The sequence below is a fragment of the Bos taurus genome, chromosome 1 (assembly GCF_002263795.3).
Source record: "Bos taurus isolate L1 Dominette 01449 registration number 42190680 breed Hereford chromosome 1, ARS-UCD2.0, whole genome shotgun sequence".
Taxonomy (NCBI): domain Eukaryota; kingdom Metazoa; phylum Chordata; class Mammalia; order Artiodactyla; family Bovidae; genus Bos; species Bos taurus.
In genome coordinates, this window is record NC_037328.1 from 83,701,068 (window position 1) to 83,726,326 (window position 25,259).

At 42.1% G+C, this 25,259-nt stretch overlaps 1 protein-coding gene and 1 pseudogene across 4 annotated transcripts in view; one reads left to right on the forward strand and one right to left on the reverse strand.

Annotated features, from left to right (window-relative positions):
• The window catches only part of MCF2L2 (MCF.2 cell line derived transforming sequence-like 2), a 259,746-nt gene that overhangs the window by 48,457 nt on the left and 186,030 nt on the right, over window positions 1-25,259 (forward strand). For 3 of the 4 annotated variants that reach the window (XM_005201629.5, XM_005201631.5, XM_005201630.5), the window contains exons 2-3: window positions 10,904-10,987; window positions 23,191-23,305. In XM_005201629.5, coding sequence (XP_005201686.2) covers window positions 10,904-10,987; window positions 23,191-23,305 — 199 coding nt within the window. Of the gene's footprint in view, window positions 1-10,903; window positions 10,988-23,190; window positions 23,306-25,259 lie in introns of those variants that run through there. The other variant, XM_024995375.2, reaches the window with a different exon arrangement.
• On the reverse strand, window positions 8,748-10,026 carry LOC613595 (lactate dehydrogenase B pseudogene; annotated as a pseudogene).

Genomic DNA, 25,259 nt, shown 5'->3' on the forward strand with positions numbered 1-25,259 from the left:
CCAGTTGCTGTCTTTAAAGGAAATGATATATTGACATTGAATACAGAGTTCACCAAAGATGTCTGCACAGACAAGGTTACAGGATTGAGAAAGGAATGTTATTGTCTGCTGCTGCTGCTGCTAAGTCGCTTCAGTCGTGTCCGATTCTGTGCGACCCCATAGATGGCAGCCCACCAGGCTCCCCCATCCCTGGGATTCTCCAGGCAAGAACAGTGGAGTGGGTTGCCATTTCCTTCTCCAATGCATGAAAATTGAAGAAGTGAAAAGTGAAAGTGAAGTCGCTCAGTCGTGTCTGACCCTCAGCGACCCCATGGACTGCAGCCTTCCAAGCTCCTCCATCCATGGGATTTTCTAGGCAAGAGTACTGGAGTGGGGTGCCATTGCCTTCTCCGATGTTATTGTCTAGGGAGTTGTATATCTGGTTCCATAAAAGAAAAGTTAATCTTTATGGCTGAGCAAGTTTTTCTGCTATTGGGGAGGTCTGGTTAAGGCATAAGGAATACCAGAAGGGAAAGAGGAGGCCAAAGAGCAGGGAAAAACTTTTACATTTAAATTTTTCATAAATTTTCAAAAATATGAATTTTTATTTTATCAGCATGTAGCACAGTGCTCAGTAGGTAGAAAGTACTCAATAAATGGTAATAATACTCCCAACAGCCTTCTAGAAGGAGATATTATTATTATTCATTCCCATCTTACGGAGGGAGAACCTGGAGATTGAGGAGCCGGCTAGTGACAGAGCTGGGATGCAAGTCCAGTTTTTTTCATTCTACTTTCATAGTACCTGAATGAATAAATACACTGAGAGAGGAGGGAAGGAATGTTTAGCCAGAGCCTCCAGGGCTTTTTCTTAAGCAAAAATAAAATTATTTATCCATGTATTGCTCAAATGTGTAAGGTCATACTATTTTGATTCCTTTGTGTTAAGATATTTTTCCCTCTTAAGAGCTTTAGAAAGATGTGAAACTTTGGAAGAATGTATGGAAGAATGCCATGTTGAATGAGCATTAGTCATATTTTTAGTTTTCTCATCTCATCACATTAGATCATATTTTATTATTGTGATCATATTTTATTATTGTACCCAAGACACTGCTTTTCTCTTGAATCCCAGGCTGGGAGTGGTCCTAGAATGAGGATGGTAGGTAAGCAGTAAGAGGCCCACACTGAGCAGTAGGGTGGGACTTGGTGCTTGAAGGAGACGTAAAAAAAGTGCTCATGGCAGGGTTGGCTTGTTTCCTAGGGTGCTGATCTTAAAATCAACACAGAAGGAAGTGTACGTTTATACCATGTCAATCTCAGTTTCAAAAATACTTTGAATACATATAGATGATCATTTTTATTGAATGACAGGAGAAGCACTAGTGGAAAACTCAAATTAAAAGTTGCTTTTTTTGTTTGTTTCTGAGCTGCATCTTTGTAAGCAACTGGGAAGAAACATGGATAGTCTAAAGTCAGATTTCAACATGTGCTTGCTTGTCTGTTAAAGTAGCAGCATCAAGAGAGTTTGTTAGAAATGCAGAATCCCTGGGCCCACTCCAGGCCTACTAAATCAGAATCTGCATTTTAAAATGCATGTGATTTATATATCATTGTAATTTGAGAGCATTGCTCTGGAGCAGTATTGATTAAAATACAGGTCATGTCACTTTGAAACCTAATGCTAAAACTTGACAGTCTTAAAGTAGGGAGGGATCAAGTATTTTCACAGATTTTCTTTATTTCCTGCAGGGCTTTGATTGCTTTTTATTCAATATACCACAGGCGCAGAGCTAGTTTGCCTCTCCTGGAGTTATGAAGGACTACAGAAAGAAAGTGAAAGTGAAAGTCGCTCAGTCATGTCCAACTCTATAGTCTATGTGACCCATAGACTATACAGTCCATGGAATTCTCCAGGCCAGAATACTGGAGTGGGTAGCCTTTCCTTTCTCCAGGGGATCTTCTGAACCCAGGGTTTGAATCCAGGCCTCCTGCATTGTGGCTGGGTTCTTTACCAGCTGAGCCACAAGGGAAGCCCAAGAATACTGGAGTGGGTAGCCTATCCCTCTCCAGCAGATCTTCCTGACCCAGGAATTGAACCGGGGTTTCCTGCATTGCAGGCAGATTCTTTACCAGCTGAGCTATCAGGGAAGCCCTGAGGGGAACATCATCTCCATCTGTTGTTGCTAAGGAAACTCTTTGCATAAAAACTTCCACCTTGGTGCAGTGCTTGTCTCATGCAAGGGCACAGTGTGGGATGTGTACAGTAATCAAGAATCTTAAACCTTTTTTTTTTTTTGGTAATGAAAAAAAATAAAAGAAAAGAGATTTGGATAAGCATTCAAAAACAGAAATCCTTATACCTAATAATATCTCATCACTTCTCAAAGCAATTTTAAACCACCATCTGCAGAGCCTGGGGCAAGAGCATACAAATAGAGGCCCACAAGCCACAGTTAAATAAAATGTACTGTTTTATCTTTTTCCTTGACAAACATACCCCATAAGAACAAGATTTAAAATATGCAAAGAGGTATGGATTTTATATGAGTAAAAATCTGAAAATAGCAAAGGTGAATAAATTGAATTATTGCATACATCTGAGTGTTGTGTTGATGGGCCAGTGAAATTTGGATGAATCATAAAGAGATCTCTAATCCATAAGTCATTATTTTTTCTCATCATGTCAGCAAACACACTATTGTTATAACTGAGATTTTCACATAAGTTGAGCTCCATTGAGAGCAGAGATCTAAACTAAATGTGATCTAAGTAAAATGTAATTGTGTTCAAGGAGTTTGAATTCTGAATATATTTGCATCATTAATTGGAAGGAAAAATGTGAGAATGTTGATGGTTGGTAGTGCTTGTTTCATTATGTAAGAATCTCCAGCATTCATGCCATGTTGAGAGGAAGACTTTGACAAGTTAATTAATTTGTTTTTTCTCTTACCTAAGCACTTCCGCTGCTCCAGTCCTCCCAGCACTCTGAAGCAGTGTCTGTTCCTGACATCAGCAGTGGCACAGCCCACAAGCCATCATAGCATTTGGATACAGTTCGCCTTTTCTTTTGAGGCTATAGACCAAGACATGTGGCGGTGTCTTCCCCTGGGGCCCCAGTGGTGTTGAGAGTGGCTCTTCAGGGTACAGTGTGCCCTACCAGTACTGAGCTCTGGATCATGAGGACAGAGGTACCTGTGTGACCTTTAACACATAGGTCTGTGGAGGGAGGGCTACAGGGCTTGGGACAGGGGACAAGGAAACTTCCTAGGGGGATGGAAATGTTTCTCATCTTGATCTTTTCTGTAGTTGCGTTGATGTACGTGTCAAAATTCATCAAACTGTACACTTAAGATTTGCTCATTGTACTGCATATAAATTGTGCTTCAATAAAGTCCTATTAGGCATAAAAAAGGTTACAGAGTATACTTTTCTCCATGTAAACTGAAGGGGGTAACCATAGGACCTCACACAACTCTTTTATGTATTCCTTTCTCAGATGCCTGTATCCATGTGCGCACACACATATCACATGCTTTCTTCTTTCTTTTTGAAACTGGCTTCAATCTTACCATACATATGATTTTTTTGTTCTTGAAATTATATCTTAAGTCTTTTTCTATGAACATGATATTCATAACTGCATCATGATTCTTCCATTTTTTTACTTTTATAAATAATATTCTAGTCTACATTTTTATGTGCAGAGTTTTTATTTTGTTGTTTCTCATTCTATATATTTCCAGATATAGAATGAATAGGTAAAAGATTATGAAGATTTTGATGACTGTGTATTGAGGCTCTGTATTGTAATGGTTAAGATGTTGGGCTTTGGAGTTTAGAATGAACTGGGTTCAAATTCTTATTCTCCTTGAACTTGGACCAGCAAATCTAGTTCCATATTGCTTGCTGTTAGAGTTGTTTTGAGGATTAAATAAATTTATATATATAAATAAGGGGTTTGGTATGTAATCTCTGCAATAATCACTGGGTAAAATATTGTGAAACTAGTTTCCAAAAGGACCCTACCAGCTTCACTCCTAAGGCTATGCAGAAGTACTTGTTTTCCAGCACAATTCCAGCGCTGTATGTTGCTTTAAGGTGAAATGAGATATTCTATTGCTCTTTTAATTACATTATTTGACTATTAGAAGTTGGACATTTTTTAGTGTTTTTGGTTTTTAAAATCTTCTAAATTTCTCCTTAAAAAATTCTTTCATCTGCTTTTCAAGTGCCTCTTCTTCAATGTTAACTAATGGACAAGACTTCAATACTAATTCATCTGGTTCAGGTTAAGTATTGCTATAGCACAGGACTCAATAAAAGAAGGAAAATGAGTCTGTGTTCTTTCTAACCTAGCCAGTAAGGGAAGTGAGGGACTTCCCTGGTGGTCCAGAGGTTAAGAATCCATCTTCCAGTGCGGAGGATGTGGGTTTGATCCCTGGTCAGGGCACTAAGATCCCACGTGCCACCTGCATGCTACAGCTAATGAGGACCCAGTGCAGTCAAAAAGAAAAAGAGAGAGAGACAAGTGAAACAGCATGATGTCATGGTGGCTTTTTGTAGCAACCTAGCAACTGATTCCTCAGAGCCTCTGGTCTGTAAGTATTTTCTCAGCAGTCAAGTCTGTTCTAGTTGCAGGGCTAGGAGGATGGAATGGCAAGAGGAGTTTCATTTTTGTGCTAGGTGCATTCCTCTTCTGTCATTAGTAACTAAAAAATGAGTTATCTGTAAAGTGTCTTGTGAGGGCTGGCTCAGAGCTAGTGCTCTCTTTAGTGTCATGAAGAGTGGCTGAATAGAGATCCTGGTTCCATTCCTAGTTCAGCTAACAGCGAATCCTTCCATCTTTTCTGTCTACCAGATTCTCTGGGCAAAGTAGATATGTAGCACAGTCTGTCAAACTAGGGTCTGCCTTCCTTCTTGGGTCAGATCATACTGCTGCTGCTGCTGCTAAGTCGTTTCAGTTGTGTCCGACTCTGTGCGACCCCATAGACGGCAGCCCACCAAGCTCCCCCGTCCCTGAGATTCTCCAGGCAAGAACACTGGAGTGGCTTGCCATTTCCTTCTCTGCAGATCATACATTTCCCCCTTATTAATTTTGTCGTTCAGTCACTAAGTCATGTCTGACTCTTTGCAGCTCCATGAACTGCAGCGTGCCAGGCTTCCCTGTCTTCTCTGTCTCCTGGAATTTGCTCAAACTCATGTCCATTGAGTTAGTGATGCCGTCCAGCCATCTCATCCTCTATTAACCACTTCTCCTCCTGCCCTCAGTCTTTCCCAGCATCAGCGTCTTTTCCAGTGAGTCAGTTCTTTGCATCAGGTGGCCAAAATAATGGAGTTTCAGCTTCAGCATCAGTCCTTCCAATGAATATTCAGGACTGATTTCCTTTAGGATTGACTGGTTGGATTTCCTTGCTGTCCAAGGGATTTTCAAGAATCTTCAGCAGCACCACAGTTTGAAAGCATCAATTTTTTGGTGCTCAACCTTCTTTATAGTCCAAAAAGGCTTGGGCTCACATATAGTCACATACAGTCTCACATCTGTACATGACTATTGGAAAAGACCATAGTTTTGACTATAAGGACCTTTGTTGGCAAAGTGATGTCTCTGACTTTTAATACACTCTCTAGATTTGTCATGGCTTTCCTTCCAAGGAGCAAGCATCTTTTAATTTCATGACTAGTTTATTTATTTATGTTTTGGTTCCTTTTTCCTCAGACCATACTTGAGTCTTTTAAATCCCATTGTGACCCAAGTCTCAGAACAGCAAGAACATAGGCTAAGTGTTTCATTGCCCTTTATTTCTTGCTAGTTGCAACAGTTAAACTGCATCAGGTGTTATCAGCCTGTCTCCTGCCCTCTACTCTGAGGAGGAGGTTGCAGTCAGTAGTAAGGGTCCTGCCCCAAAGTCTGTATTGCTCTCAGACAGGGGTTGGGGGTGGCTGGGGGATGGTGGACAACAAAGATGTGTTGCTTGCTGCCTATGGCTGGATTCCTATGGGATATGCTGGGGTACACTCCATCACTTCAAAGGCCTTTGTGGATACTTCCTGCATTTTTGGAACTGGGGCTCCAGGGTAGCATATAATCACACATTTGTATATATATCAGAGACTGAAATGGGATAAGTTTTTTTCCAGGCCTGTTTGTAACTTTGCGTAGGATAGAAATTGTGTCAAAATTCACTTACCACTTCCCTTTGCCTTGTGTGGGATACAAAGAGAGAAACTTTAATCTACATGTATCCAAAATAGCAAGCAGGAAACCTCCTCACAGGACCAAGGGACTTGCAGGGTTGCAGCAGGTCCACCACGTCAGTGGGTTGTCACTGGCTGTGCCTAGCTATTCCTGGAGAAGGAAAAGCCATTTTATACATGTGGACCCTGAGGTTCAGCATGTTTTTGCCATGGTTGCCCAGCAAGAAACTGGCGGAAACAGCCCTTAGTATGCAGGGCTGTGTGGATCTGAGGCAGCTTCCTTCTCACTGCAGGGGGAGGTGTTCATTTAGACCAAATAGTTCCTGCACTCCCTTCCCTGCCCCATCTCCACAGGAGTGTGTAGCAGGGCCTGCAGCAGCAAGGGCTGGTCTTACGTGCCTGTCCTGGTACAGAGCATGAGTGAGGCTGAACTGAGCACGGCCAGAAGGAGTCAGGCGTTACTAAAGCCAGTGTCTGAGGTCACTCCTTCCATGTGCTCAGTCAGCACTGAGTTTGAGAAACCTTCATGCTCTGTTGCAGCAGGCAAGGTTAGGTTATGAAGTCCCTTCACTGAGACCTGGGAAGTCTTCAAGGATAACTATGCCATTCTCAGCAAAACTGGGGCCAAAGGCAAATCAGCTCATTTCTATTCTTGGAAAAACAAATTGTCAATTTTAGTATTGTTCCTTTTGTAACCATAGGAGGCAGGTGAGAACATCTTTTTGGAGTACTGGGCAATTTCCAAGATGAGAGACACCAGTTGACATCTCAGGAGTGGCAGAAGTCAGTGCTCCTCAAGGGTGAAGGGTCTAGAAACTCTATCATGCTTGCCCTCTTAGAGTCATATAATCCAGGGCTAACTCAGGCTCCACACTGAAATTGTTGTGTGACCACAAGCAAGGTCAGAATCTCTCCATTTCTTCACTTAAAAAATGAGATGGGACAGGGGGATGGTTAGCTTAACTCACTTGTCTCTTTCAGATCTTACCTCTTTAATTTAAAATGTTTACACTAGGTGGACTTCCCTGGTGGCCCAGCGGCTAAGACTGCATGTTCCCAATGCAGGGGGCCTGGCTTTGAGCCCTGGTCAGGGAGCTAGATCCCATGTGCCACAATTAAGAGTTCACATGCCACAACTAAAAGATTCCATGTGCCACAACTAAGACCTTGGGGCAGCCAAATAAATAAACAAATGTTAAAAATCCAAATGTTTACTTTAAAGCACACCTCAAATATTGAGGTAAAATAACAATAAATTGCATCTTATGATCTTGGTTTTTCTCTGGGGTCACTTTCCCTTAAATAGACTGCCTCAGGTATGGAAAAATAACCCAGATCACTGGGAGATTGTCTGAAAAACTCTTCAATTGTATAACTCCTATTTATGCTTAAACTTTCTATGCTGTTGTCCATTTGTAATTTAAATTTTATTACGGAAACAGAAATATATGCAAAAGAATTGTATAATGAACTGCCAAGGACCCATCAACCAGCTTCAACAATTATCCACATTTTGTCAATCGGTTTCATCTCCCCTCAAACCCCACCTGCCATCTCCCACTCCTTGTAGTTTTTGGCAGAAGGGAATTCTGGAATATTTTCAAGCAGATCTCAGACTTCATATCTTTTTACTGTTAGAAGCTTTACTTTGTAAATCTAACAGAGAAGGCCCTTCCTGTTTTGTAAAATAGTGACTTTAGTGTTGTTACTGCATGCAGACTGATTGTAGGAGGCAACACCTGTGACAGTGATACAGGAGTCTTTGAATTTTTAGTGAATTTAGAGTGGAAAGTGTATTGGGTTTACCCTCCTCCCTCCAGAAAAAGTGGTAGAATTCACTGAAAAGCATCTTGGGGTTTGAATAGCACCCCCCTTATAAGACTTCCAGAAAGCAAATATAGGAAAGGCCTTTCCAGAGTGATGGACAGAGCTAGTGTTTATGTAGCACCATCACTGACTTGAAGGACGTGAGTCTGAGTGAACTCCGGGAGTTGGTGATGGACAGGGAGGCCTGGCGTGCTGCGATTCATGGGGTTGCAAAGAGTCAGACACGACTGAGCGACTGAACTGACTGACTGTCTAGGTACATCTCCATATGCCTCATCTATAACCTACACACCAAAGCTGAGAATTGAAAACCAAGGCTTTGGGAGGAGCTTCCCAAATATTACCTTCGGATTGATCAGTATTAGAAAATCACCTTACCCTGTCTCCATGCCAAAACACTTGAGATAACCTATTAGCTTCAACATATAAAGTTATTTGGTTTGTGCCTTAATCTAACTTGATGTTTACTGCTGTAAAAAAATAACTGGTTCATTTCTTGAGGTTCCTTTGGAAATAGTTAAATGAGGATAATAATGTCATAGGCAGAGAAAGCATGAAAATGAACCTCCAATTAAAATAAATAAATTTATATTAAAAAAATAAAAAAATAAAGTTCAGTATGAAATAAATCTGTAGCTAAGTCATGCTGGAATTAAAGAAATCATACATTATTTTAATGGAATCTGATCAAGCTACTTAGATGGGCTTAAGTGAATGGCTGAGGTCTATTAATGGGTATGACATTTTTTTTTTTTTCACACTACGCTAGGTGGTTTATTTGATTTGTTTAAGGACTCATCTTGCAAGCATTAAAGCAAGCATGGGCTTTGATTCTGGGAGCCCAGATTCACAGACTTAGGAAGACAAAAGCGAACTGTGCTCCACATACATGGACGCAAACTAAAGGCTCGTGGTTAATCACACCAGTTTTCAGTTCCTACAGCCTTGCAGCCGGAAGTCACAGGTCCTCCAGGTCCTTCTGGATGCCCCAGAGGGTATCTGCACTTTTCTTGAGTTGGGCAACCTCTTCATCCTTCAGCTTCTGGTTGATAATACTGGTTAACCCTCGAGCATTCAGGATACACGGAACGCTCAGGAAGACTTCATTCTCAATGCCATACATGCCCTTCACCATTGTTGACACTGGGTGAATCCTGGATAGATTTTTCAGCATGGATTCAATAAGATCAGCCACACTTAATCCAATAGCCCAGTTTGTATATCCTTTTAGCTTGATGACTTCATAGGCACTGTCAACCACCATCTTATGCACTTCCTTCCAATTTTCACTATCATTGTCTGTTCCCATTTCTGGATTCAGTTCCTGGAGAGAAACGCCTGCCACATTCACTCCACTCCACACAGCCACGCTTGAGTCGCCATGTTCCCCCAAAATCCATCCATGGCAGCTGCTGGGATAAATGCCAAGTTTTTCAGCCATAAGGTAGCGAAACCTAGCAGAATCCAGGTTACATCCACTCCCAATCACACGGTGCTTGGGTAATCCACTTAGTTTCCAGGTAACATATGTGAGAATATCCACTGGATTGGAAACCACAATGATGATGCAGTCAGGACTGTACTTGACGATCTGAGGAATGATGAACTTGAAGATGTTAACGTTCCTTTGCACCAAAATCAGGCGACTCTCCCCTTCTTGCTGGCGAACTCCTGCAGTTACCACCATGATCTTGGAATTGGCAGTGACAGAGTAATCTTTGTCTGCCACAATTTTTGATGTCTGAAGGAATAAGCTCCCGTGCTGCAGGTCCATCCTTTCTCCTTTGAGTTTATCTTCCAAAACATCCACAAGAGCAAGCTCATCAGTCAGAGACTTTCCCAGAATGCTGATGGCACATGCCATACCAACTTGTCCAACACCCACTACAGTGATCTTATTGTTTGGGATCGTTTTCTCTTCTTCTGCAACTGGTGCAATCAGTTTTTCCTTAAGAGTTGCCATTGTGCCCAGGGGAGAGATAGTTCTCCAGAGAGTGATAAGGGCTGCACGAAGACAAAGTCAGCAGCGTGCGTCTCCCGGGTATGACATTATTATGTGAAAGCCATTTCAATAATGGATTAGTGTTTTTTTTAAAAAAAAAAAGAAAGCATGAAAATGTCTTCCTCTGCCCAGGCCAGATTAAGAGATGCCACTCAGTCTTCCCTTCTCACTAGTCCCCTTTCCCTAAATGGGTAAAAGCAGTCTTAGTGATTATAAATCACTCTTTGGGGTTAGAGGACATTTGTAAGTTTGTGCTTGAAAGATTTGAATTTTTGCTTTGGAAACCTGTAACATTTGGTTCATGAGGTTCATGAGGATCATCTTTATTTAAGATCCTTAAACATGTTTGCCAGTTGGAAGAGACTCCGTGAAGTATTCTGGAAGGGAGGAAAAAAAGGAATGGAGTTGACTAAGGAGAGAGGCAGAAAGGAAGGAAGTGAGGAAAAGAATAAAAATCAAAGAGCCTTTTTAAGTCCCAGATTGGTTTCATGACCCAGTTTGAGATGAACTTTGGTTACTTTCATTGTTTGTATTTAAAATGTCCTACAGACCCAAAGGAGTGAGCAGACCCTAAGCACCTGCCTTGGTAATGAAACCATCCTAGCAGGTTTACTGTGAAGCTACTGAAGCTTGAACTCCAGGGTTTCTTCCTTGTATTGATCCCTCCCTAAACCTTGGGAGAGGCACTAGAAATTATTCCTGTGCTCATGTGTTTAAGCATCAAACCAGATCCATCCCTGCCTGTCAGGAATTGAGTTCTCAAGAGAATAATGTGCCCGTAACCATATCTCGATAACCACATCCCAAACTTCCCTAGTGGTGGAACTTCCCTTTCTTCCTTTACATTCTCTTTATAATTTGCAGGAATTTAACCTAATTTGTATTTCACTTGTACAGATGAAATTATGCAGCAGGAAATCAGGCCCTTGGTGGCAGTGGATATAATTGAACAACTTCACAGACAATTTGCCATTCTTTCAGGTAAGGTGCAAATTCACTTGCATGTCTAGATTTCGTTGGGGTTGGTGGGGTGAGTCTCACTGGGAGGGCCCAGCCTCTTGAACGTGATTAGAATTATATTAAAGTCTCAGTCATCCCCTGGCTTCCCTGGTGGTAAAGTGTCTGCCTGCAATGCAGGAGACCTGGGTTTGATCCCCAAATGGGGAAGATCCCCTAGAGAAGGAAATGGCAACCCACTCCGGTCCTCTTCCCTGGAAAATTCCATGGACCGAGGAGCCTGCTAGGCTATACAGTTCATGGGATCGCAAAGAGTCACACACGACTGAGCCACTTCACTTCTCAGTCATCTCCAAAGCCTCACCCAGGACTAGAATGAGCTGAGGATTGTCCAGCAGGAGGAGGGTGGGATCTCATAGATATTACTCCTTTTGCTGTTGGGTGAGGTTTGATCTTTCCCAAGGAATACATTTCTTTGAGGTTGTAGAGAATAGAGCTGAAAAGTTTTTGAGGAAAGAAAAAGAAATAAGTACTGACAGTAGCTGCCACCATGATGTTCTTCCAATATTCTCATTGAATGTTCTACCAAGATCCAACCTTAAGACAATCTTGGTTTTAAGAGTTCATGAATGTTGCTGAGGTAATTTGTTCTCTAAGAGATTTATCTTTTATTCTTATCTCTAATGTATCGAATTTAAATACATCAATTTTCATTAAGTATTTGATTAGGAATAAAGAAAGACTAACATTAATCAACAAAGGCAATGGCAACCCACTCCAGTACTCTTGCCTGGGAAATCCCATGGATGGAGGAGCCTGGTAGGCTGCAGTCTATGGGGTCATGAAAAGTCGGACATGACTGAGTGACTTCACTTTCACTTTTCACTTTCGTGCACTGGAGAAGGAAATGGCAACCCACTCCAGTATTCTTACCTGGATAATCCCAGGGATGGGAGCCTGGTGGGCTGCTGTCTATGGGGTCACACAGACTCAGACACAACTGACGTGACTTAGCAGTAGCAGCAACATTAATCAAAGGCTAGAAATTTCAAGAGAAGCCACCACAATTAGAAGCCCATTTATTGCAATGAAGAACCTGCTTACCACAAATAGTGAAAGCCTGTATTCAACAACAAAGACCCAAAACAACCAAAAATTAAAAAAAAATTTTTTTTAATGCTAGAAATGTTCTGAGCATAGGTATAACCCTGAAATTTTGCCATTCAGTTCAGTTCAGTTGCTCAGTCGTGTCCGACTCTTTGCGACCCCATGAATCGCAGCATGCCAGGCCTCCCTGTCCATCACCCACTCCCGGAGTTCACTCAGACTCACGTCCATCGAGTCAGTGATGCTATCCAGCCATCTCATCCTCTGTCATCCCCTTCTCCTCCTGCCCCCAATCCCTCCCAGCATTAGAGTCTTTTCCAATGAGTCAACTCTTCGCATGAGGTGGCCAAAGTACTGGAGTTTCAGCTTTAGCGTCATTCCTTCCAAAGAAATCCCAGGGCTGATCTCCTTCAGAATGGACTGGTTGGATCTCCTTGCAGTCCAAGGGACTCTCAAGAGTCTTCTCCAACAACACAGTTAAAAAGCATCAATTCTTTGGCACTCAGCCTTCTTCACAGTCCAACTCTCACATCCATGCATGACCATAGGAAAAACCATAGCCTTGACTAGACGAACCTTTGTTGGCAAAGTAATGTCTCTGCTTTTGAATATGCTATCTACGTTGGTCATAACTTTCCTTCCAAGGAGTAAGCGCCTTTTAATTTCATGGCTGCAGTCACCATCTGTAGTGATTTTGGAGCCCCCCAAAATAAAGTCTGCCACTGTTTCCACTGTTTCCCCATCTATTTCCCATGAAGTGGTGGGACCGGATGCCATGATCTTCGTTTTCTGAATGTTGAGCTTTAAGCCAAATTTTTCACTCTCCACTTTCACTTTCATCAAGAGGCTTTTGAGTTCCTCTTCACTTTCTGCCATAAGGGTGGTGTCATCTGCATATCTGAGGTTATTGATATTTCTCCTAGCAATCTTGATTCCAGTTTGTGTTTCTTCCAGTCCAGCATTTCTCATGATGTACTCTGCATATAAGTTAAATAAACAGGGTGACAATATAGCCTTGACGTACTCCTTTTCCTATTTGGAACCAGTCTGTTGTTCCATGTCCAGTTCTAACTGTTGCTTCCTGACCTGCATACAAATTTCTCAAGAGGCAGATCAGGTGGTCTGGTATTCCCATCTCTTTCAGAATACAGACCAAATCCTGAATTATATTTAAATCTTTCTTAGAAGCATGGATTAATGAGATTAGATGTCCTCAGCACATATTACAGAGAAATAAGGTGGCAAGTCACTCTCCCTTTATATCTGTTCTGAAAAAAAAAAAAAAAAGGCAACAAAATCATCGCAGAGAGAATGTGTAGTTGGCATGAATTTTATTCTACAAAATACAATGCAAAAACCATCACATTTTTCCCCTTTCTCTAAATCTTTTTTAGTTTATCCCAAACTCCTCACCGGCTTCCCAAGTGGCTCAGTGGTAAACAATCTGCTTGCCAATGCAGATCCGGGTTCGATCCCTGGGTTGGGAAGATCCTCTGGAGAAGGAAATGGCAACCTACTCCAGTATTCTTGCCTGGGAAATCCAATAGACAGAGGAGCCTGGCAGGCTACCTTCCATAGGGTTGCAAAGAATCAGACACAGTTTAGTGGCTAAACAACAACAAACTCCTATTCTCTCCTACTGAATTTGAGAGAAATTCAATTTCCAATATTAGGATATCACTCCACATTTCACAGTTGGTGTCCTAGCTGGGAGCATCTTACACAATGCAGAACATTCTAGGGAATTCTTTGCTCTTCCCCCCACATTGGTCATTGTTTAGATAGTCACTGAAAACTCCATAAATACAGGGTTCTCATTTTTAAATGAGGTAATGCGAAGAGCTGACTCATTGGAAAAGACCTTGATGCTGGGGAAGATTGAGGACCAGAGGAAAAGAAGGCAACAGAGGATGAGATGGTTGGATGGCATCACCAACTCAGTGGACATGAATTTGAGCAAGCTCCAGGAGATGGTGAAGGAGAGAGAAGCCTGGCATGCTGCAGTCCATGGGGTCGCAAAGAGTTGGACATTACTGAGCAACCAAACAACCACATTTAAAAAATTTCTTCCTGTATTGCTAATGCTTAGAACAGAGGCTAGAAAACAATATCTGTTAAGGTTGAAATGACCTAAGTCCTCCTGGTCTGTCCTGTGAGGCTGGTGGACTCCCTTCTCCCCACATCCCTAGTCTAGGTACCACTGTCTTGACTCTGGTAGCAGTGCCTGGCCAGCCTCCTGCAGGTGCAGTGTCATAACTTCCTGCAGTGAGCCTAGGATGGTGCACAACAGAAGGCAGCATGGGGACTGGCTCTGGATTTTTGGCAACTGCTGCTATGGCCCCGTGTCACAGAAGGCCCAAGGCCAACATGCATCAAGGTCTGGAATGGACGATGGGGTGGGCAGGGTAATTCCTATAGTCTTACACCAAAACTGTAATGCTTCAACTCAGTTCATAATTCTAGCATATAAAATTGCACAATGATTCATCTGGGAAAGGAATCCAGTGGCTGATTGATACACTTAAATATCCAAAGTTATTGCTTTCGAGTAACATTGAGGCATTTTTTTCTATGCTTATTTCTTAGAGGCAGTTTAGGGAAAATTGTAAACTGGTACCAGACAGCCCTAGATATGGTTAGATTCTGCTACTGACTGGCTGTATCATGTTGGGTAATTTACTTGTCTAAGCTTCACTTTCCTCACTTTGTGTAATGAATAGGGTCATCATAATTTTGAGGATTAAAGCATAATGTATGAAAAATGCTTAATATTGCAACTGCCAATTAAATGTTTGCTCTTTTCTCCTGATATGTTTTAGTCCCTCAAAAGTGTTTATTTTTATATTACCAAACATGTTTTCAGTATGACAGTGTTTTTATAAGGGACCAAAACCATACAGTGATAGAGTATATAATAGCACAATTAAGTCAGAAGTAGAGATAACTGTCACTCTTTAATGTAGAACATAGAACTGAAAACTCACACTGGCCCAAGAGGATACCTCTGCTTTAGGAGAGGCACTTTGACTGGACAATCCTTTCATTTCTGAGCTTGTCAGCTTGTTGCCTCAAGGTTGCCCTTCCTTTGAGAGAGAAGCATGGATTAGCTGTGATAGAATTTGCCACACTACAAATCAAGAAAAATATCAGCAGCCATGGAGTTCTCTGAGTCAGCAGGTTTTTTTGGAATTAGCAGGCCTGCTTTTCATCTTAACTTCCCTCTTTACCTGACAGAGGCAGCAAATGTCAGCAACGGGGCTGTTGTGGGTGCGTGGGTAGTTGTGGTTGTAAAACAGGAATCTCATCGGTTAGGTTTTTTCCATGGCAGCCCAGCCCTGGCCTCTGCTCTGAGTCACAGCACTTTTCCTGATTCAGACAAGCAGGGTGAAGATGTTCCAGCTGTGGACTTATCTATAGATTCCACTGAGATCTAGAGAGAGCCAGAGCCCCCATCAACCAAGGATGCTGTGAAAGAGAGGATGGAGCCTTTTTCTCAGTGAGGCCACAGGTGCCTGGCCTGCTGTGCTGTGTGAGTGTGCTTCTCTGGCTGGTTGAAGAGCAGGGCTCATTGCATGATGCCTCACCCAGATATGTGGCCAGATGGTTTGAAGCGTCTGGATGGTGATACCAACAGGGCCATCAGCAGGAATTGGATAGTGGACAGGGCTAGGGTATCTGGTGAATCTGACCATGGAAGACAACTTGCATGTTCCCCAGTGAACTTGGGATATTCTAAGTTCAGGCACTTAGCTAGGAATCAAGAAAATATAAACAGGTTAGTGTGATGAAGACACTAGCCTTTGAACTCAGACAATCTAGGTTCATATTCCAACACAATTAGTAGGTTGCTGTGAGCAGAGTTTCTCATCTGTTGTTTTAAGGATAGTGCTTAGCATAGTATTTGGCTACAAGAAAACGTAGACTATAGGATATGTTTGTTTTTAAACTATTGGGTTGACCAGATAGAAAAATCCAAATGAACTTTTTGGCCAACTCAATGCATAATAGGAGGTCTGGAGGTAAGTCTTAATCCTAAGATGGCTGCTACAGCTCCAGACATCAAGTCTGTATCCAAAGCAGGAAGAAGGAAAAGAAGCAATGCTGCCTTCTGTTCCTTTTGCTAAGAGAGCAATAACTTTCCTAGAGCTCTTGGTAGCCTTCTGCTTTTGTTTCATTCCAGAACTGTGTCATGTAGCCATTTACAATAAGAATTTTAATCCCTTTAAAAATAATAGCAGGAAGCTTCTGGTTCAAGAGTAGAAGGATGTGTACTCATCTCCTCCTGGGAGAGCACCAAAACTGCAATTAGCTATTGAACAACCATCAACAGGAGGACGGTGGAACAACAACAAAAAAGATGCCCCGCATCTAAAGACAAAGAAGCTGCACCGAGATGGTAGGAGGGGTGCAATCACAATAAAATCAAACCCCATACCCACCAGGTGCTGCTGCTGCTGCTAAGTCGCTTCAGTCATGTCCGACTCTGTGCGACCCCAGAGACGGCAGCCCACCTGGCTTCCCGTCCCTGGGATTCTCCAGGCAAGAACACTGGAGTGGCTTGCCATTTCCTTCTCCAATGCATGAAAGTGAAAAGTGAAAGTGAAGTCGCTCAGTCGTGTCCAACTCCAGCGACCCCATGGACTGCAGCCTACCAGGCTCCTCTGTCCATGGGATTTTCCAGGCAAGAGTACTGGAGTGGGTTGCCACTGACTTCTCCGACCCACCAGGTGAGTGACCCACAATCAGGAGAACAATAATACCAGAGAAATTCTCCCACTTTTGTGAAAGTTCTGGGCCTCATTCATGTCAGGCTTCACAGTCTATAGATCCAGCAAAGGTACTGGGAATCCCCAAGGAATATGACTTTGAAGGCCAGTGGGATTTAATTATAGAACTTCCACAGGACTAGGGGGATCAGAGACTCCAGTCTTGGAGGGCACAAACAAAATCTTCACACCAAGACCCAGGGGAAAGGAGCAGTGATCATACAGGAGACTGAACCCAAACTACCTGCTAGTGTTGGAGGGTCTTCTGTGGACGTGTGGGTCGGCAGTGGCTCGTTGTGGGGATGGGCGTTGGCAGCAGCAGTCCTGAAAGGGGTCACTTGGCATAAGACCTCTTGGAGATCACCATTAAGCCCATAGACCCCAGAACTGGGTCACCTCAGGCAGAACAACTAATAGAGAGGGAGCACAATCCCAGCCATCAGCAGGTCATTGGATTAAAGTTTTACTGAGCATGGCCCTGCCCACCAGAGTAAGACCCAGTTTTTCTCACCATCAGTCCCTCCCATCAGGAAGCTTAGACAAGCCTCTTAGCCTCATCCACCAGAGGCAGACAGAAGAAGCAAGAAGAACCACAGTCTCACAGCATGCGTGAGCGCTAAGTTGCTTCAGTCATGTCCACCTCTGCAACCCTATGGATTGTAGACTGCCAGGCTCCTCTGTCCATGAAATTCTCCAGGCAAGAATACTGGAGTGGGTTGCCATGCTGTCCTCCAGGAGATCTTCCTGACCCAGGGCTCAAAACCATGTCTCCTGCATTCAAGGCAGTCTCTTGCATTGCAGGCAGATTCTTTACCACTGAGCCATCCAGGAAGCCTCAATAGCAGCTAGAACCTAAACCACATCATGGAAAATTAACCAAGATGAGAAAGCAGAGGGTTTTGTCCCAGATAAAGGGACAAAATAAAACCCCAGAAAAATAACCATGTGGAGTGGAGATAGGCAACCTTCCAGAAAAAGAATTCAGAATAATGATAGTGAAGATGATCCAGGATCTCAGGAAAACAATGGAGAAGATGCAAGAAATATTTACCAAAGACCTGGAAGCCCTAAAGAATAAACAAACCGATGAACAAAATACTATAAGGAATAGGTAGCAGAGTAACTTAGGCAGAAGAACAGATAAATGACCTGGAAGACAGAATGGTGGAAATCACCACCACAGAACAGAATATAGAAAAAAGAATGAATAAAAGTAAGACAGCCTAAGAGATCTCTGGGACAACATTAAATGCACCAACAGGAGGCCCAGAAGGAGTAGAGAGAGAGAAAGGACCCAAGAAAATATTTGAAGAAATAATAGGGAAAACTTTCCTAACATGGGAAAGGAAATAGTCAACCAAGTCCAGGAAGCACAGAGAGTCCCATGCAGGATAAACCCAATGAGGAACACACCAAGACATATAGTAATCAAAATGATGAAAATTAAAGACAAAGATAAAATATTAAAAGCAACAAGGGAAAAATGACAACATACAAGGAAACTCCTATAAGGTTATCAGCTGATTTCTCAACAGAAACTCTACAAGCCAGAAGGGAATGGCGTGATACATTTAAAGTGATGAAAGGGAAGAACCTACAACCAAGAATACTCTACCTAGCAAGACTTTCATTCAGATTTGAGGGAGAAATAAAAAACTTTCTAGACAAGCAAAAGTTAAGAGAATTCAGTACCACAAAATCAGCTTTACAACAAATGCTAAAGGAACTTCTCTAGGGAGGAAATACAGGAGAAGGAAAAAACATACACAAAATAAACTGCAAACAATTACAAAAATGACAATAGGATCATATGTGTGTGCATTGGTGTGAGTTGCTTCAGTTGTGTCCAACTCTTTGTGACCCTATGAACTGAACCCTGCCAGGCTCCTCTGTCCATGGGGTTCTCCAGGCAAGAATACTGGAATGGGTTGCCATATCCTCCTCCAGGCGATCTTCCCAAACCAGGGATCGAACTCGGGTCTGTTATGTCTACCTGCATTGGCAAAGCAGGTTCTTTACCACTAGTGCCACCTGGGAAGCCCAGTAGGATCATGTGTGTGCTTAGTTGCTCAGTCATGTCTGACTCTTTGTGACCCCATGGACTGTGGTCCACCATGCTTCTCTATCAATGGGATTCTCCAGGCAAGAATACTGGAAGGGATTGCCATGCCCTCCTCCAGGGTATCTTCCCAACCCAGGGATAGAACCCAGGTCTCCTGCATTGCAGGTGAATTCTTTACCATCTGAGCCACTAGGGAAGCCCAGCAGGATCATATTCATCTATAATTACCTTAAATGTAAATGGATTAAATGCACCAACCAAAAGACATAGACTGGCTGGGCAGATGAGAACATGTGTGTGTATGCATTTCCACTTACCACATCACTCTAATTAACCCCTGAAATTGTATGTATTTATTTTATATTATTAGGTTAATCATGTTTCCATTATGGCCTGCGATTGTAATTATCTTTTATTTTTTGTCTGGTTATTGATTGTGAAAATTGATAAACATCTTTTACTATTGTGAAAAAAAATAATAGCAGGAGGAAACACTATTTGAAGGGCTTATACAAATAATGTGTTTCTTAGGTTAGGCCAATGTGAGTTAGAATAGATCCCCAGTCCCCTGATTCATGATTTATTTACTTATCAGTTTTTTGGGGGTGAGGGGAAGAGAAAGGGAGAATAGATACTGAGAGGCAAATAGCAGTAACCATCTCACTGTCTCTCCCACTGTTGCTCTTCACCATCTTCCTATGGGATTTCTCAATGTTCCAAATTCTCCTCTAAACCCAGACCCTGAAGGGAATGGTCTTATGTAGGCCAAGTATTGCTAGTATTTTCTGCAATAAAATTAGTCCTCTTAATGTACAGAAATGATACCAGAGGACTAAAGTTTATTTTATTAAGTCACCATCATACTTAGTTCCTAGGAGTCTGGTTTTATTTACCTTCCTTAAATGGGCTTCTTTGCTGCATTATTTCTTCCTTCTGCATTTCCACGCTTCCTCACAAGATGGCGCTGACTGCCTTGTAGCGGATGGAGGCCCAGTTTTGTTTCCTTGGTGCTTCTGCCTCTAAGACTAACAGACTAAAGGTTAATAGCATGTGGTGTCCCCAGTTAACCCCCTGACTTTCTGGTGTTTGTTCTCAGTGTTAACCATGATATGAGAAAACTCTACCCATATTTCTCTATTTAGGCATGAATACCTTTAATTTTAGTTAATGAAAAGATTAAATCATGAAAAGGTATATCCTTATGAATATTTTACAGTGTTTTGGTTCCTTGAAATGTTTTAGCCATTTTCTTGGCAGATATTGTTTATGCAATTAGTATAGTGTTATAATGCATTCTAAATTTAGCCTTACTCAATGTGTAACTTCTCTTAATTCACATTTCTCGCAAACCCCTGTGATTGTGAAACTAGAAAGAAGAATATATTTTAGTTGAAAGCTAATGGCATCCTGATCTAGCTTGTTTTCAGTCAATGTAACAAGGTAGCTCAATCTCCTTGTCAAACACCTAATCTGCAGGTTTTTTTTTTTTTTTTAATTTAAGTGTACAGGATTAATCAAGAGGCATTTCCTGGAGATGACTGGTCGTTGAGACAAATATCACAGAGTGATTGGTCTCTGAGAGCCCAAGACTCACATTAACAATACACACAAGAGACTTGTGTAGAAAAACCACAATGCTGACTTACTCTTTCCATGATAGAAACACTCACGTTTGCTAGGTAGCACGTTCTCTCCCATGAAACAAATGTACATGGGATATCAGAGTATAATCGGAAGATACCAGGTGTGGATTGAGAGCAGCAGAGTGGGTTGGATGATCTTAATGGCAGCGCCATTAGATAGACTGGCGACATCACCTGGATTCTCCACAGAGCAGGCCAGGAGTCTCTCTCCTTAGGAGAGGTGCCTGCCTTTGCTTCTCTCAGTCTCCCTTTCCTGTAATTTCTTCATTGATTCCACACCCTCAGTAATTATGCAGTCCTTGTTAAACCACACCATGCACTGATGACTCTTGTGTTAGATATACGAAATAGGTGCAGTCATTTGTAGTTGGCTTCAGTTGGGAGCTGCATTCCACTGGAAAGTAGCCTCCCTCCACGGGCACAGCATGGAAGGTGCTCCCAGCATTTCGGCTTATGTCCCTCTGCCTGGGGCACAAGTGCTCCAAGTTCCTTAGTCCTTAGTGCCTTAGCAGCTCAGTCAGTTTTTCACAGTCCTTTGTGGCCAAAAGCAATACCTGACAGGTTAAACAACTTAAGTCTATATGTCCTGACAAGTTAGTAGCTGTTTTAGAAAAATAGATACACAGTTGAAAGAAAAAGTCAGATTTAACTTTCAGTTTTAGAGAACCACAGTGATCTCAAACCTTGGAATCAATCTGGATATCACCACTTGAATTTCCTATTTCACACTGATTTTCATATTACACTTGCTTTTAACACCAGCAGCCACCAAATCCTCAGTTCTCCAAAGATGTAATGCCATTCAAAAAAATACTGCACAATTTATTGTTGAAATTTCAAACTACCGCAAGCTAGTAGCAAGCATGGCATCTGACAGATGCCAACTTATGCTGTTTTCCCCCTAAATTTCAAATACTCATAGCACTTTTGTGAGTTCACTGTGCATCCCTGTTTGGGAACCATGGGGCTGGAACATAGTCTTGTGGGTACATCTAGCTGCAAAGAGATTGGGAAATAGAATCTATTTAATCTAGTGGCATCTGCTTTAATGAATAAAATATTTAAATACTTATTTATGCTTTTGTTCTCACAGGGATGTCTTATATCTGTTTATGAGTTATTCAAGAGCAGCTGCCTTGCAAGAATGTGCTTAACAATGGGTGCTTAGTCACTCAGTCCTGTCCAACTCTTTGTGACCTCATGGACTGTAGCCTACCAGGCTCCTCTGTCCATGGGGATTTTCCAGGCAAGAATACTGGAGTGGGTTGCCATTCCCTTCTTCAGTGGATCTTCCCAACCCAGGCATTGAACCCTGGTCTCCTGAATTGCTGGCAGATTTTTTACCATCTGAGCCACCAGGGAAGCCTTGCCTTGCAAGAATATAACCATAATAAAGGTTACCATTTATGGAGCACTTATATATAATAAATAGTCTGCTAAAGTGCTTTTCATATATGTTCTCACTTAATCCTTACAATACCTTTTGAGGAAGGTATAGGTAATATTCCTATTACATAGATACATATTTGCATATAAAAGGAAACTTCTGTTTAAGTATCTTGCATAAAATCACATAGAAATTAAGTGGTAAAGCAGAACTTGAATAGTTGTCTGATTTTAAAGCCAACTTTCTCTTTCTTTCTCTTTTTTGATCACACTGCACAACATATAGGATCTTAGTTCCCTGAACAGGGATCAAACCTGTGCCCCCCTGCAGTAGAAGCATGAAATCCTAACCATTGGACTGCCAGGGAAGTCTCTAGAGCCAACTCTTTTAACCACCATACACTTTTACATTTGATATTTGCTGAAGGAAAGTTATGGCCAATGTAGACAGCATATTAAAAAGGTCAACAAAGGTCCGACTAGTCAAGGCTATGGTTTTTCCAGTAGTCATGTATGGATGTGAGAGTTGGACTATAAAAGCTGAGCACCGAAGAATTGATGCTTTTGAACTGTGGTATTGGAGAAGACTTTGAGAGTCCCTTGGACTGCAAGGAGATCCAACCAGTCCATCCTAAAGAAGATCAGTCCTGGGTGTTCATTGGAAGGACTGATGTTGAAGCTGAAACTCCAATACTTTGGCCACCTCGTGTGAAGAGTTGACTCATTTGAAAAGACCCTGATGCTGGGAAAGATTGAAGGTGGGAGGGGAAGGGGACAACAGAGGATGAGATGATTGGATGGCATCAGCGACTCAATGGACATGAGTTTGGGTAAATTGTGGGAGTTGGTGATGGACAGGGAAGCCTGGTGTGTTGCGGTTCATGGAGTCGCAAAGAGTTGGACACAACTGAGCGACTGAACTGAACTGAACTACATAAATGAAGAGCAATATTATGTATTTGTATTGGCATTATTTACTATTCCACCTATACTAAAATAAATCAGTGTTGTCTTTTGTATAGTAACTATCTTCAAAGGATTAAAAAAATTGAATTCTCACAACACCCCTGAACAAGCTTGAAGAAGAGAGGCTTGTTCGAAATAATTCAGTGTCAACTTTCCCGCCTCCTGCTCTAAAATAATACGACAAAAAAGGGGGAGACCGATGCACATCTCAAGTTGATATTAGCCTGAGTCCTTTACCTGCAGAGGTGTGACGTGAAAACATTTTGTTAACATCTTGGCTACCCATTTTTGTTGCAGGAGGCCGAGGGAAAGATGGTGCCCCCATCATCACTTTTCCAGAGTTTGTGGGGTTCAAGCACATCCCAGATGAAGACTTCCTGAATGTCATGACCTACCTAACTAGTGTCCCCAGGTGAGCTGAACACAGTACACTGCTGCCTTCCTTGTCACTGTGTTTATCCTGAATTTCCCATGTGGTAGTACTGGATTGGGATGGGATCTTCCATGAGCCCAGCTCACACTGCTGTGTTATGTCCAATTTCACTTATCCATCAGTCAAAACAAAGGATGTGGAAAGAGACTAGAAAACAAAGTTACATGAGCATCAGTTTTATTATGGTGTGCACATATGAAGTACTTAATAAACATTGGTAAGTGAATGAAAAATTGATTGACTAGCTAATGTTGATTTTGTTCCTTCAGGTTCATTGCTGTAGATTAAGGTGATCCTGGTTTCCTGGGGCCTGTTGTCTAAGACACCTGGGTGCTGCTCAGGAGGCTCAAGCCAAGTTAGGAGTCACTTCATTTATTTCCCCTAAATAAGGAATTTAAGGGTAGATGTTATAACTATCATTGTCAGATGGAGAAAGTAAGTCACAGAGCAAGGAAACTGAAAGTCCAGAAATTAAAACTATGCCTATAGCTGAGATCGAAACAGAGATATTTTGGGGCATCTGCTACTTCAACACTCTTGGGCCCAGGTCTCACATATTTATGCCACTAAGTCAATAAATAGCCAGGTCTTCTAGGGATGGAATGTGGGACAGAGTTCATATTTGTGACAAATATTTCACAGACAGAGGTGGAGCTGACTGTGGAGTCCAAACTCCCTGGGGCGCAGACTTAGCCCATAAAGGCCCGACCCTCCATGGGTGTGTGTCGCTTATGGTACTGTCTGTTACTTAAATGCTTTGTGGTTAGGAGTTTACACAACATCCAGGGGTGTGCTGTTTTGCTTGCTTTCCATCTGCCTCATATGATTTAGAGGTAAACTCTGTGATTGAAAGTCCACCTGGAGCCTGATCCCACCTGCAGAGATGAGGAAGTTAATTAGTTTGCTTTAACCAAACCCACTCTAAGATACTTTTTGTTTTGGTTTTTTTACCCTTCTTTCTTCTTCAGAGAAAGCTATGGATTTATTTTTAGTGCATTTCTTCAAAGGTCAGTGCTTAAATTATATTTTACCTTATTCTTTATCTCTGATGCAAGAGTATTGTAGACATTATATAGACAGGAGAGGATTTGGACTTTGTTGGTTTGAGAGAAGGATGCTGTACATCTCTGGGCTTTGCTTACATGGTTCTCTCTGCAGGAACACTTATGCCACCCTTCTGGGCCTGGCTGACTCTTGCAAAATCATCAGCCCTCAGTCTGAGCTCATTTCTTCAAGGAAACTTGCCTTGACCCCAATTCTGCTCTCACAGACTCTTTATTTCCACAGACTCTATTTCCACAGTACCCCTTGCATAACACATGGTATATGGAAATTATTTCTGCTTCTCCTATTAGACTGTGAACTACTCAAGAATAGGGGCCAATGCTTCTTTTCTTTTTTTTCCTTCTAGCCCAGCACATGGTAGGTTCTCAAGAAGTAATGTTGGTGAAATTTCCTGTTCTGATCTGGTTCATTTCAATCAAAGGGTGTTTGTTATATGGGGAGAAGCAGAACACTGAGAGAGAGAGGGGAACCCCACTTCTCACTCCTGCCTTTTCCTCCCAAAGTTATAGGGAGTTGAACTTGGTCTCCCTCTTTGGCTCAGTTGCCTTCCAGAACATTGACCTATCAGTTTAGCAACTTCTGTGAGGAGCAGCATGCGAGAGGGTGAGCAGGGAGGTGGGTAACAGATAGAAGTGCCTCTTCCCCATTATCATTATATTGCTTTAAACTTACAATCTAATTGTACCGACTCAGTGGATGGAGTCATATGCTAAATTAAATGGGTCATTTTCATATTGTATTTGCAGCCTTTCCTGAGCCGCCACTCTGAGGACCAGACATTGAGTGCCACATGACCCAGTGTGGAGGGAAAGCATTAAGGGGTAGAAACCCTATCTCACAGGCAAAAAAAAGAAAAGAAAAGAAAAGA